At 48.2% G+C, this 13988-nt stretch overlaps 1 protein-coding gene across 9 annotated transcripts in view; it reads right to left on the reverse strand.

The window, feature by feature from the left end:
* Positions 1-8036: 8036 nt before the first annotated feature.
* The window catches only part of MAD1L1 (mitotic arrest deficient 1 like 1), a 348819-nt gene continuing 342867 nt past the window's right edge, over positions 8037-13988 (reverse strand). For all 9 annotated transcript variants that reach the window (XM_068207072.1, XM_068207070.1, XM_068207071.1 and 6 more), the window contains one exon: positions 8037-9116. In XM_068207072.1, the coding sequence (XP_068063173.1) occupies positions 8958-9116 (159 nt within the window). In that variant the 3' untranslated portion in view covers positions 8037-8957. The remainder of the gene's footprint in view (positions 9117-13988) is intronic.

Genomic DNA, 13988 nt, shown 5'->3' on the forward strand with positions numbered 1-13988 from the left:
GAGGCTCTGCCAATCCTCCTCTGCCTGCTCCTGGCATAACGAGGCCCAATGGGTGTGTGTAAACAAAGCAAGCATCTCTCTCACTGGACCTCACGCATCATTTATAGCCAGCTTTTCTGTGGCACAAGAAACATTTGCATATGCCAGCATTAATTCCGAACGCCACTTCAAAGCCATCTCTGTCTAATGAACCCCGCGCGCTGTGCACAGCAAATTCCACCCCAAAAATAATTAGCAACACACGCCACCAAAGCGTTACGAGGGGAACGCAGCACACCACCTGCTGAAGCAAAATGAATGCCTGATTTATTTAGTTTTTGCCACTTTTTAGCAGTATTCAGGCACTGACTCAAAGCTGTGCTCTGTTCTTTGTAGGGCCCTGGGAAGTGTAACGTTCCCATTCTGCTTTCCAGACTGAGAAGAGATTGATTTCGGAGGGTTATATAGAACCATAGAAAGGTTTGGGTTGCAAGGAACCTCAAATATAATCTAGTTCCCACCCTCCCACCATGGACATGGGCAGGGCTTATATTTTTCTTACATCACAACTGGACAGAGCTGTGCAAGACCCTGCTGATTTCTCCATGCCAGAGGTGCCAACTGGGAGTTAGGGTGCAGGCAGCTCTATGACCCTTCCTCTGAAGCTGCACAAGTCCCAGACTTTTGGGATACTGTCACCAGCTGACCAGTCACAGGCTGGTGGCTGGGAGCAGAACAGGACTCACCAAGTCTCACTCTGGTCTGACATTCCCACAGAGCCTTTAACCCCTGCGTGGGATCAGTGTCACTGAGAAAAAAGGAAATTGGAAATGAGATCAGGAATTGAAGCTTTTGGTGCCCCTACCAGCCATGGTGCTCCCACCCTGTGCTGGCTACAGGCAGCCCAGCTGTGAACAGCTCAGGGGACAGAGCTGGCTGCACTGAAATGATTTCTTTAATCTCTGTCTGAGCTGCCCAGCCCAGCTCACAGCAGAAGGAACAGCATGTTTAGCTCAAAGCCTGATGTGGTGGCATTGCTGTGGAAGACCCAGGTCACAAATCATCTTGGTAGAGAGATGAAGACCAAACCTGGAGGTGGCTGTGGGCACAGGGGGACCAGCTGGGTCAGGATGATGCTGGGATCCTGTATTCTCCTAGTTCTGTCCTTCTGGAGTGGAAAGGCAGGTGCTTTGCAGGGCACTGCTCTCAGCCAGTGTGTCTCTCCAGCATCAAAGCATGGAATTCAAATTGTCAGTCTCTGCCTTGTTAGGATGCAAGGGGTTAAACTGTTCTTCCTATGCAAATTAAGCTTAATTAATCCTTTTCATCAGTTGCAAATATACCTTCTGAACCCTATTAAAAACATGAATATGCAAATTCAGACCTTTTTTAATACTCATTTTCAAGGACTTGGAGTCAGGCTTGATTATTCGATTCCCGTTAACAGCCTGTAAAACCTGGTGCAAAATTTAATTTCCATTTTAAGTTACAAAAAAAAAAAAAAGAATCTGTTGGTAATTAAGCTAATTACAGTGTTACACTAAAGAGGAGACAAACAAGGAGGACAAGATCATTCATTACATTTAACACTGGTTACAGGACCTGGGGACTGTCCCGAGTTAACTGTGAAGCCAGGAAATGGCAGTGGTATAAACAGGGTGTATGTGAGGATGCTGTGGCTTTTGAGGGGTCTGGTGCTTTCCTTACCTTGGGAACAAACCTGCTTCAGTCCCATGAGCCATTTTCCTCCTTCTGTTAAGGACAGAAGCAAGGAAGAGGAGGTGCAAGCCAGGCTGGAGGCGTCCTGTTGGTGTCGTGGGCTCTCTGCACGATCAGGAACATGCTTGAGGTTGGAGTTTCAAAGTAACCTGTAGAACCACCTTATCTGTCAGAGCTGAGCATTCTGCACAGGTGAGATTTCCATCTTGCCTGAGCACTTTCTCTGTGTGTGGAGTGCAGAGGGGAGGTTTGCTGACAACTCCAATTGCACTGGCAAAGCCATCAGGGAAGAGACATGACAAGATTCTGCAGAGACATCTACAAACTGCTGCTCCAGAGCCATACTGGGGAGCAAATGATGACCAGGATGTGACCTCCTGTTGCTCATGCCCGTGGCCAGCACATGCTGGGAGATGCCACCCAAACCAGCTCAGACCACACCACCCAAACCTCCCTTGTGGTCACCTATCAGAGCTGGGCAGTTCAGTGCTGGTGGCTCTCAACTTGCCCATCAACCATCCTGTGCCTCCAGGCTTTGCCTGCATGCAATTAAAAAAAAAACAGCAATGCTACAGACTGTTAATTATGTTTTACCACCATGTGATATCTTAAAATCAGTCCTTAGAATACCCAGCATCTATTCTGCACTTGGTGCTTTCTAGTGAGTTTGCAAAGTTAATTTGTGCCTTACCAGAGCTGTAGTACTCACCTCGGGACAGCAGCACAGCCTGGTGGGCTCAGGTGAGGACTCCCATGGCTGGGGTGGCAAACATCACACAGGGGATGCTCTGCCCACAGGAGGTCAGGGCTCAGTGCCCAGGATACCAGTGCAGGACACTCCAGCACTGAACCAAAATGTTGGCATTACCTCCAAAGACATCCAACACCGTCAGGACACACCCACCCAGGGGATTGGCGCTGTCTGGGGAGCTTTTCTCACTCCTCCTCATCTCAGTGCCAGGAGCAGCTCAGCTCCCCGTGGATTTGGTTCATTCCTCACCATTACCTCCTCTCCAGGGCTGTTCCTTCCTCTGCCAGGACTCGTGGCAAGAGGAGATGTCACTTCAGAGCACGCCACTCACAGGCGGCTCAGCCTCGCAACAGAGGCAGCGAAGCAGGAGCCCATCACGTACACACCCAGGGGCTGCAGCGTGACTCCCAAAAGGAGCTGGGGAAAGGCACAGGCACAGAGGAGCCAGGAGAGCCCAAAAGGAGATGGGGAAAGGCACAGGCACACAGAGGAGCTAGGAGAGCCCAAAAGGAGATGGGAAAAGGCACAGGCACAGAGGAGCCAGGAGAGCCCAAAAGGAGATGGGGAAAGGCATAGGCACATGGAGGAGCCAGGAGAGCCCAAAAGGAGATGGGAAAAGGCACAGGCACAGAGGAGCCAGGAGAGCCCAAAAGGAGATGGGGAAAGGCACAGGCACACAGAGGAGCTAGGAGAGCCCAAAAGGAGATGGGGAAAGGCACAGGCACATGGAGGAGTCAGCAGAGCCCAAAAGGAGCTGGGGAAAGGCACAGGCACACGGAGGAGTCAGCAGAGCCCAAAAGGAGCTGAGGAAAGGCACAGGCACACGGAGGAGTCAGCAGAGCCCAAAAGGAGCTGAGGAAAGGCACAGGCACATGGGGGAACCAGAAGAGCCCAAAAGGAGCTGAGGAAAGGCACAGGCACACGGAGGAGCCAGAAGAGCCACCCTGCAGAGAAAGATGAAGGAGGGACAGTGTGATTCACCATCACCCCATTTTGAACAAGGCTGTGCACGGTCAGTGGGGACTGGAGGGCACCTCCAAAATGAAGCACCCAAGTGACATCCATGGTCTGTGTTTGTTTTAGGAAGGCCACTCCTTGGCAGTGGTTATGGAGCAGCCTGGCAGATGAAGCAGTTGCTACCAGCAAAGTGAAGTATCTGCCATCATACAGCAAAAATGTCACTCAGCAGATGCTCCTTAAGAGGAAAGGTTCATCTGCCTTCAGAGCCTTTCATCTGCCTGGAGAACATTTCCCACCATGCTGATACCAGAAGTTTCTGATCACATCAATGGAGTGAGACAATAGAGACGATAAGAGAAATGCTCTCATCCTCTAGCCAAGCCCTTTGACCTGCCTGGTGCATCTTGTCAACTATATCGTATTTTGGGGGGAGTCAGGGATGCAGAATTACCTTCTCAGTCCCTGCAGGCAATCAACTTGCTCCCCAAACCATGAGATATGATTGCCCTTATTACTTTGGTTTGCATAGCCTTGTTAATGGTCATAAAATTATCTGTCCTTATTTAAATCCTACAGCCATTGGTGTTTCAATGACCTCCCGATGGTCTCTGGCTTTGCTCCAGACTGAAGAAGCAGTAGAAGGACCAGGAAGGAAAAAGAGACGGCAGGAGGATTAAAGAAAAAAAAAAAAAAAACAAAAACAAAACAGAACAACAACAAGCAACAGTCAACAGAGAGAATTCAAAGTGAAACAAGGAATATTAAAGAGAGCTCAATCAATCAGCTGGAGAGTTCAAAAAAACATAACCTGTCATGAAGAGAAGGAAGCAGCATCAGGTAAAATTAGCAACCCTAATAAACTCATCAGCACTGGAGCCTGGGCCAGGAAACAGCGCAGGGAAGATGAAGGGGTTTGGTAGGGGCTTGAGCCCATGTTGGGGATGCAGAAGAAAACTGACACAACCCAAGGCAATGTGCTTTGGTGGAGGAATGTGGTTTGGGTAGAGACCAAAGACAGGGGCTGCTTCCGAGACCTCCTGCAGCAAGGAGCTCCTTTGTGCTCCTTAAATTACATGGCAGCATTTTCTTTAAAGTGTATTTTTCTTCTGTTTTGTTCCTTGTACTTGCTCTGAGGGAAAACACGCACAGAAGGAAGGCTGGAGACACAGACACCATGGGTGGAAGGAACAGGAGGGGCTGCTGGGATGGCCTGTCCAGGGCTGGGCTTTGGCCAGTGGTCTTTCTGGAGCAAAATTCTCCTCTTTCTTTTGGATAAAAGACCGTTCCTCTGTCCTTTCAAATAACATCTGTAGACTCCCAGAGTAGCAAAAGATTTTACAATAATAATCCCCCAAAAGAGAAACAAGAACTGGAAAACCCCCAAGCAGCCAAGAACTGTTTTAATGTAACCAAGCTCCAACACAGATTTCCATCAATTCTGCAGCAAACCTGAGTCATGAAATTAAAAGTAGCATCAGCATATTTCCTATTAGCTATGGTTCCTTTTTCAGAACAGATCATACATTCCTACCCTATTTTTCTAGACACTTGTGTCAATGCGATATCATCAGATGCCGTTCAGTCTTTCCTCTTAGCCTGAAAAAAGCTTTCCTGTTGGGAAGGATGGGATTTTAATATTTAAAAAAGACTTCGTGAAAAAGCTTTGCTGATTTTTTTTTATTTATTTATTTATTTAATATCCCTCCCCTGATCAGAGTGGGTGCATTTTGTAGCTTTTAAATATCATGCAAGTTTTAGCAACGCTGCTATTAAATCTGAATCTGCTGTCACAGCAGGCAGCAGGAATGTGATTCACACCAGCACAGAGAGCCTGTTCCATCCTCCCCAGCTCCTGTCTTTAGCTACAGTCACCTGGCATCAGACACCACCATTGTTTTCCCAATGTCTCTGAACAGCTAAAAGCTCCAACAGAACCAATCCTGCCCGGGCTGTGCCCTCAAGCAGCACAGGTCTGGCATCAGCTCCGTGATGTTTGAGGAAGGCTCTTGCCTGTCACCCCCTGGGGTTTATTTTGACACCTCTGCCCATCAGCCCAGCTCACACCACTCTCAGCCGCCTCAGAGCCCACTGCTGGGCTGGGAAATGAAAAGGGCAGGTGCTGCTCAGTGTTTGTTTGGAGTGAGCAGAGGGGAGCAATGGGGAACCGACAGCACGGCTGGCACTGCAGCTGTTCAGAAATGGAGGTGGCTTCTCCTTCCATCCATGCCCCGTTTCTTCCATCCATCCCCTGCTCTGTTCCTGCCCTCCACTCTCTAGGAACCCACCTCCATCATGGCTCCAATGCTCTCCCCCTTCTCCTTCCCTTGCTCCTATAGTGTTACATGGAGAAGATCCAAAACTAACATCCACAACTCCAAACTTCTCACAGCTCATCCCAAAAGGGTTTCCCTGGCTCCTTCTCAGGCTTCACACACTTCCAGGACAACGCGAACAACACGTGACCACACCAAGAGCCAGGAGACACAAAGCAGGTGCAAAAGGCTCCAGGGTCAGAGATGTGCCTTTAGGAAAGGCACAAATCTGGCAAAACCTGCCTTAGCCCAGAGCTCTGCTGCTTCACCCGACAGCTCCGTGCCCGTTTGGTGTTTGTATATGCACACAGATGCACAGGGCTGGTTTGTAGCAGAGCAGGGACTCACGAGCAGTTTGAGTGAAGGGAAGCTTCAGGCAACACTGCAAACAAGACGGTGCTCTGACACACACACACACACACACACACACACACACACACAGAGACACAGAGACACAAAAAATCCTGCAGCCATGCACCAATAAATCATATTTCACAGCCTACAGCACATAAACCCAGCTGGTGTACACAGAAACCCAGTGAGCACACACACACCTTGTGAGCGCTCCCGCCTCTCCCCTCCAACCAAATTTATTATCCAGCTCCCAAGATTTTCTAGAAGGATTTTCCACAATCAGGGCTGGAGCTTTACAAGTGATGAGCCAAACCCAGATGGGACTTGTACCCTCACCACCTGGGTGGTGGCAACTGGGATCCCTTTGCACTGCCCCAGGGGGCTGCACTCATGGAGGGGGGATGCAGGGGGTGGTGAACACAGTGGCAGCACCTTTGATGGGCTGCTGAGCCCATGTAGCTCATAAAGGAAGGAGCAATCATGGCAAAATTCAGTGCCACAGTTATTCCTTGCAGCTCTCTCATGGCTCAGACAAGCAGGATGATGACAGTGGCAGAGATGGGAGCTGCCACGGTATCAGGTACAGCCATAGGTTTGTGGCTTCATCCTGAATTCAGTGTTGGAGCTAGAAAAAGGGGATTCTCAGCTCCTCTTCTCCATGGCCCACAGGTGGCCCAAGTGGCTTTGCAATGGTCACATCTCCACATGAAAAACTCCCAGGCTTCCATGTGTGAGCCTTAGAGATGTCAAGCTTCCCAAAAATTCCAGTTCCATGTGAGCCCTGTGAACTCACTGTGGAGCAGCATAATGCCATGAGCAGGGCAGGGATGCTGCTGACCAAAGCAGGACAGTCACCCAGCAGCTCCCCAAGCCATGGACAGGTGCTGCACCACACCAGCCCAACCAGTCAAGCACCCATCCTCACCACACACCTCTCCCAGCCATGCTGCCATATTAAACTAAGTTGAACAAATCAGTCTTGCTGGGAGAACAGGGAGCAGAGCAGTAATTCATGTCTCCTCCCCACTGGAGGTGTCTCGGAAGCCTACTGTGTGTTCTCTCCCAACTTATTATCCTTCCACTCTCGGGAGGCAACTTTCCAACGGGCAGAACGTGCTTTCCCTTGTCGCTCTCCAGCATCGCTTCTCGCCTCACCTGTGTTTTGCTAAGATAGAGGGTTTATTGTAAACTTATTAATTACTTCATTTCTCCTGCAAGGAGCCAGGAGAAAAATTTTCCGCGGCAGCCAGGATCTGCTATTGTGTTGGCGGCGGAGCTGAATGCGGCTGACGTCATGATTCATTTTCCCCATGACTGGGGAAGGCGACTCTCCGTGCCGCGCCGTGCATATGAATCAGGCAGCCTTCCCCTGGCACAGCACGCCCAGCAATCCATCTTCCACTGGGACTTCTTCAAGCAGAAGAGAAAATTACAAACTTTTGCTATTGTGCTTCCCTGCAGAGAGGAGAGTTGGGGAAGTGGGGGCTGCAGCCTCCCCAGACCGCATGTTTGCTCCTCCACCTCTGATCAACAGCAGATGGGGTCAACAGCAGATGTTTTCCATGCCTGTAGACATATCAACAGGTCTCCAAGTGACTCCAGCAAGCCTGGCCAGCCCTGCAGTCACTGCAAGTGTCTCAGCTAACTTTCTAGCCTGCTCACTGCTACCTCTTCTCCAAGCCTAGGGAGTGTGTTCCTGCTGAAATCAATATACACAGAAGTTTATAGCAAACTGATTTGGTTTAAGGCAGCTGGGGGTGGGACTAAGTGGTCTCTAACATCCCTTCCAACCCAAACCATTGATGATTCTATAAATCTATGAATGAGACTTGCCTGGAAAAACAGAGATAATGACGTCCTCCCTTTGCAAAGCACATCAGACCATTGCTGTGCCCATCCTCTACATGTGGGAGAGCACAGCAAGGCACAGAATGCATCCCAAATAAGAGTCTTACACCCAGTTTGGGCAGTGACAATTTATTGTTATGACAGAAGAGCTACATCCATTATAACAGAAAATGTCAGACTTCTGGGGATGCTCCACCTGCCATGGAGGGGAGGAGGAAGGAGACCTCCCAGGACAGATACCCACAGGGTGGTGGCAGGCAGCAGGCTAAAGCCACCAGCATTGAACACAATGGAGCCCAAACTGATCCTTTCCACTTTCTACAGTCCTGAGATAACCAAGAGCCCTAAAGTCTCAGTAAGGAACCAAAGGCATGGCAGTGACTGAGCCACAGAGGTGTCAACACAGGTATAGGGGCTTCAAATGGCCATTTATGCTTGTGCTTGTCTGCTGAGTGATGGCAGGCTCAGGTCACTGATTTCTTAAAAATAATTTCAAACTTGCTAAGTGATGAGAAGTTTGCAAGAGCAAGAGACTTTCCCTGGGTCTCTGTCCTCAGGGACCAAGCCCTTGGCTGCCATTAGAAGAGGACAACCATGCAGCAGGAAGCACCCACCTGATGCAGGTTTGTCTCTTTGTTAGAGCCCAGATTTAGGGAATCCTTTTGGGAAAAGCTGTGAATGGTGATGCTGGGGCTCCGCAAACCAGCAGTTCCCACAGTATTCCCAGACAGATCCTGAGAATCTGGGTAGTGATGAACACATGGCCCAGTTCAAAGGCAGGGACTGGATCCTGTCACAGGAGAGCCCTGGGATGGAGCTAGACTTGCCCTCTCACAGGAGGAAAATTATGCTTTTCAGAGGAATTGGTGGGATTTGTGACTCAGCATGAAGGAAGGGGGAAGAAGGAGTTCCTTGCAAAACAGAAGCAACCCAAAACCACAAATTAAGGGTGGTGAACAGGAGAATCTTTCCTTGCTACCTCAAGTGTCCTGCCCAGGAGGGCCAAACCCTGGCTGGCAGCTGGCAGTGGGACACTAAGCAATGGTCTGGCGGCTGAAGAGGTCGAGGGTGAGGGCGCTGAGGAAGGCTGGGATGCTGTCCTGGCGCAGCAGGTGGAGTTCGATGAGCTCCCGGATGGTTCGTGAGAACTCCGTTTCCAGAAGCTGCATTTTTCCACCGGAGGAGCTGGAGGCCTAAGGGGAAAGAAGAACAAGCCCATTAATACCTGAGGGTTTTAATTTACCTCTGTGACAGGAGCAGTGTCACCCTGAAGCCTCCTTTGGCACGGATCTGCCTGTCACCAAGGACGTGCCTCGGCATTCCTGAGTCCTGCATCCCAATGTCCCCATGCAGGACCCCCGTGAGCCTTCCCTGGTGACAAACGTGGCACTGGGGAGATGAGGGGTTTGACCATCCTGGAAAGAGCCTGTGCTGCCAGCACAGAACAGAGGTGGCCACATCAGGGTCAGTGTCACCAACACCACCCAGAGTGAGAGGAGGTCTGCACAGGGGTTTTCTCTCCATGAAAACACTTTTCCCTGAAGTCATGCCACTTCTGTAGGAGGGAGCAGACCTGTTCCTAATTAGCATAACTCCTTCCCAATGACTACTGAGCCACCCTACATCCCTAAAATGTTTAAATCAGCCTGGCAGCACACAGCCAAAACCTCCAGAGGAATTATTCCAGGGATGCTCTCAAGAAAATATGGAAACTCAACATGTGGGAAGACACTACATATCTCCTGTAACATATAAAACAACTGAAAAAAAGCTAAATGCAAGAGAAATAAGGAATGCTTGAAGACTCTCCTGCCCCTGGAGGCACAAAAGCAGCTTGTTTATTAATAAACATCAAAAGCATCACAGTGCAAATGCTAATTTTTTTCCCCCTGCCATTTTCCTCTTCAAAATACTCCCATTCCTAATTGCTTTGCAGCTCTGCTTCCTGTTGGAGACAAGGTGGGACAGCATGGGTGGTGCCAGGCATGGCTGGCAGCCCCCTCCTCAATCAAAGGATGCCAAGACCCAAAGTGGAAGATTGCCATGTGAGGGACAATATGGCTTTAGCTGCTGAGAGCCCTAGGGAACCTGCTTCCTTCCAACTTCATGTTCTCAAGAGTCTGGACACATTTGATTATGAACTCTCCATGTCACTTTGGATTGTGAGGAGTGCAAGATACAGAGGATGCCCCTGTCATCCCTGAGCCAGGCAGGGAATCAAAACAAGGTTTTCACGTGGAAAAGTGAATTAGCTTTTGTTTAGATCTTTGATTTGGCTGGGTTGTTTTTCAGCAAATCCTGTGCTTTGATCTGCTGCTTACCGGAGCTACCTGATACCTCCCGTGCACCTGAGGTACCCCTGGACCAGATCAAAGAGGGAGGAGATGGCAGATGAAGGAGCCAATTGGAGGCAGCAGGAAGGATGTAAATTCCCAGCCCACATAAAGCTAGAGGTGTCACAACAGAGCAGAAGCACAGGAGCTGGGTGCTGTGGCAGCAGCACAGGTTTTATTTTGCAAATCCTCCCCTGATTCAGCTGATGAGAAGTGCCAGTTTTGGAGGAAGGTCCGAGTATTATGAATGCATCACTTGTATCTCCAGCTCTCTCAGTGCCGAGTTGGATTCATCTGAAACGGGAATTCAAGCTCTGTATGAAATACACAACCTCCCTCGCAGATTTAAAACACTCTTTGGGCACGGAATTAATTTTCTAAGAATTTACAAGCAAATCCATTAATTGGTTTACTAGTTTAATTAATTAAACTAAATTCCTTAAGAAATTTAGCATCCAGTGCCAGACCATTTGCTTGTGTTTTATGACCTCAAAAACAGAGCAACATAAATGTTTTAAATTTCCTCTACTTTGAGCTCGCTGGTGTTACGGGTGAAGGCTACATTTGAATATCTTCTCTTTTTTTACGAGATTAATGGTAGTTTCTCTCTACTATTCTTCATAAACGAAGCTTCCTCCTGCAGCAGAGGCAGAAGAATAATGTTCAGAGAAAGTTATGTGGATAAATACGTGCTTTCGAGAGGATTGCTATTTCCCATTGAGTTTTCTCAGCTGTCAAGTGAGGCACCATCCTCCCTCTCACCCCCACAGCCTCTGTCTCCCCAGGAACTCTAAAAAAATCAAAGAAAACCCCCAAATGCTTCCAAACCTCAGACATCTCACCCAGGTTTCTTATGATTGCTTCTGTAACAGGCACAAGGCGAGAAGGCAGCCACTTGGAAAAAAAGCAATTCTTCCTCTGCCAGTAGATGTTTACATGTGAACTTAGAGGATGGATGCACTTGCAGTGCAGCTCATTCAATCTCACACTGCTTTAAAAAAATGGAGAAAGTTTTTTTTCCCCCCCAGGAGTGTTTTAAAATTGCTATCATTGTAACTTTTCTTATTATTTGTTTTTATTGCTTTTTTTTCTTCACCCATCTGTTCATAATGTAGTATAGACTGGGATATATAGATAGATTTGCTGCTTTGGGTTCAACAGCGGGAGTACCTCTGCAGCCTGTGCTTTACAAATAAAGTGATTATATGAAATAATAGCAATATGTTCCCATTAATTCACAGGATTTCTTTTCAAAAGCCAGCCTGCACCCTGCCTGGTGCACTTGCTGGCAGAGAGGGAAGTGCCCGAGGCAGGAACAGGAGCGAGCAGGGGATCAGAGCAAGGCAGGGGGATGCACAGGGGTGTGCAGGAACTGAGGGGGAGGACATGGGGGGATGCTCTGCTGAGTGAACACTGCAGGGTCTGATGTTCCACACCATTCTGGATCAATGCAGAGCATGCCTGTGGTTCCAGCTCTAAAAACTCTATTTCTGAAAATAAGAAATATGAAATTTCTAGCAGTTCAAAGCTGCAAGGGCACCTCTTCACTGTTCATAGCTAGGATTCCCTCCACCCACTTTTAATATTTTTTTTTTTTAATTTATAAAAAGCCTCAACCCTCAAAGGCAAGCTCCTGGACATTCCTGCTGCAGGTGCCAGCACAGATCAGCTATTCACAGCACACTTCATGTATCACAATCACCATTCACTCTGCTGCTGCATTCCCTAAAATTCTAACTTCAGAAGAAGCCAAAAGCCACCCCAACCCATCTAGGATTAAAATGCAAAGCTGAGAGGAGCATAAGCAAGTGTCACTGATGCATGGGGACAGTCCATGAGTGGGAATGGAGAGAAACCAGAGCACGTTCAAACCCAGCCCTGACTGCTCTGTGCCCAACACTACTGACATCACTGTTACAGTGTGCTCTTGCTCTTAAAGAGAAGGGCAAAAAAGCAAAGAAAAAAGAAAGAAAAAAGAAAGGAAAAAAGAAAAAAAGCATCAACATTTAACGTCAAACTGAATATAGGGGATCAAAGGAAAAGATGGATCTTTGAGTCTCCCCATCCACCCCAGAGTCAATGCACAGAGGAGTCAATGCAAGAGGACACTTTGGGGACCAGCATAATGCTTCACTCTCCCTTTCCCCTCTGTGCTGGGCCACACAAGTGCAGTGCTTCACTAGAGATGTAAATATTCCCATCTAAACTTCAGTTTCCCTGAGCACAGAGCAGCAGCTAATCACGATGAGAATACCATCTCTCAGGTACTCTGTACATAGCTCTACATTAGTTTCTTCTAATTCATGGGAAAAGTCTGTCTGGCTCACTAAACTACCAAGATTCAGGTCTCTGTTATGTTTTATTCAGATCTCAAATACTTGCAAAAGGAAAGAGTTCAGCTTTCACTAAGCTCCATTGCCAGTTTAGTCTGATTTAAGGGCTATGGGGACCTTTTGTAGAAAAGCAAAGGAAATCACTCTTTGCCCAGTGTTACTGCGCCCCCAGCTCTGCTGGGGTGGGTGGGATGTGACTCTGGTTGTAGATTTGAAGGGTGCCTGTTTGTCTCCTTGCAGGCTGTGCTACCTCACAGCAACCAGATCAGGGGGCAAACCTCTCTATATTGTAAAGCACAACACTGGTCTATTTAGCACAGAACAATATGAACCTGGAGTAGCTGCTCTGAGAAAGGAGTTATTAGCACAACTGTTTCTTCAGGGGAATCAAGATCAGCAGCCACCTGCCAGAAGGAAACATCATAAATCTTCCTCTTAACCCTGGAAACCAGTAAATTATTCAAGGCTTTATAGCTCAGATACACATGTAAAAATCTCTCCAAAAACCACCAGTGTGGTAGAAAAGCGGGTTCTTCTCTCCATCTCAGCAAGGAGCAGACAATGCAGATGATGTGGAGGAGCAATAGGCATTCCCAAATGTCCCCTGTTGGGGGATGGACCTGCAGCTGGATGAACTGGGCTCATCAAACTGGAACACGTGGACTGTAACAGGCTCTCTTAACTGCTGCCACTTCAATGGAACAGGTACAGGACTCTGTCTGCACTGCTCCTGCTGAGATGGCTCTTTGCACCCATGCTGCTGTTGCACGCAAGCCTTTCCTGAAAGCCAAGATCCAGCATTTCCTTCTCTGATTCCTCCAGCTGCCGAGGGGGACTGATGTGAAAAGTGTGACAGTGTCTCCTTTAGTCACTCATGAGCTACCACATGGTTCAGAAGTGCACTCTCACCTAGATACACTCAGGTTTTATTTTCTTGTTCACCCGTTTCCTCTTCTCTCTGACATATTTTGGTAGCTAAAGACAATGGCTCCAAAAGTGCCATCGGCTATAAACTGGCATGCAGCGTGAGTTTAATCACACAAAGGTTGCTTCTTGAAAAATACAGGTTGAGCTTAAGACCCAAGGTCATGTAGCTCTTCAGGCACTGGAATAAGACTGAAAAGGGGGTGGCTGCATGCCCCAAGGAGAGAGCTGGCATGGGGACTTAGTATCATCAGAAAGTATGGAGTAGAAATGCAGAAACAGGGAAAAATTCTGCACAACTTGAATTCTATACAATAAAATTCTATACAACTTGAGATTTCAAAATGAAGTGAGGATTTTCTACCTCTGATTTCCACACTGAGAAAGCCCAACTGCCTTCGGGGATGCAATCCATGCAGGACATGTGTTCCTGCAACTTCAAACACACACATCCAGTGTCGCAGGTGGAGCTCCT

This window comes from Anomalospiza imberbis, chromosome 16, assembly GCF_031753505.1.
Source record: "Anomalospiza imberbis isolate Cuckoo-Finch-1a 21T00152 chromosome 16, ASM3175350v1, whole genome shotgun sequence".
Classification (NCBI taxonomy): domain Eukaryota; kingdom Metazoa; phylum Chordata; class Aves; order Passeriformes; family Viduidae; genus Anomalospiza; species Anomalospiza imberbis.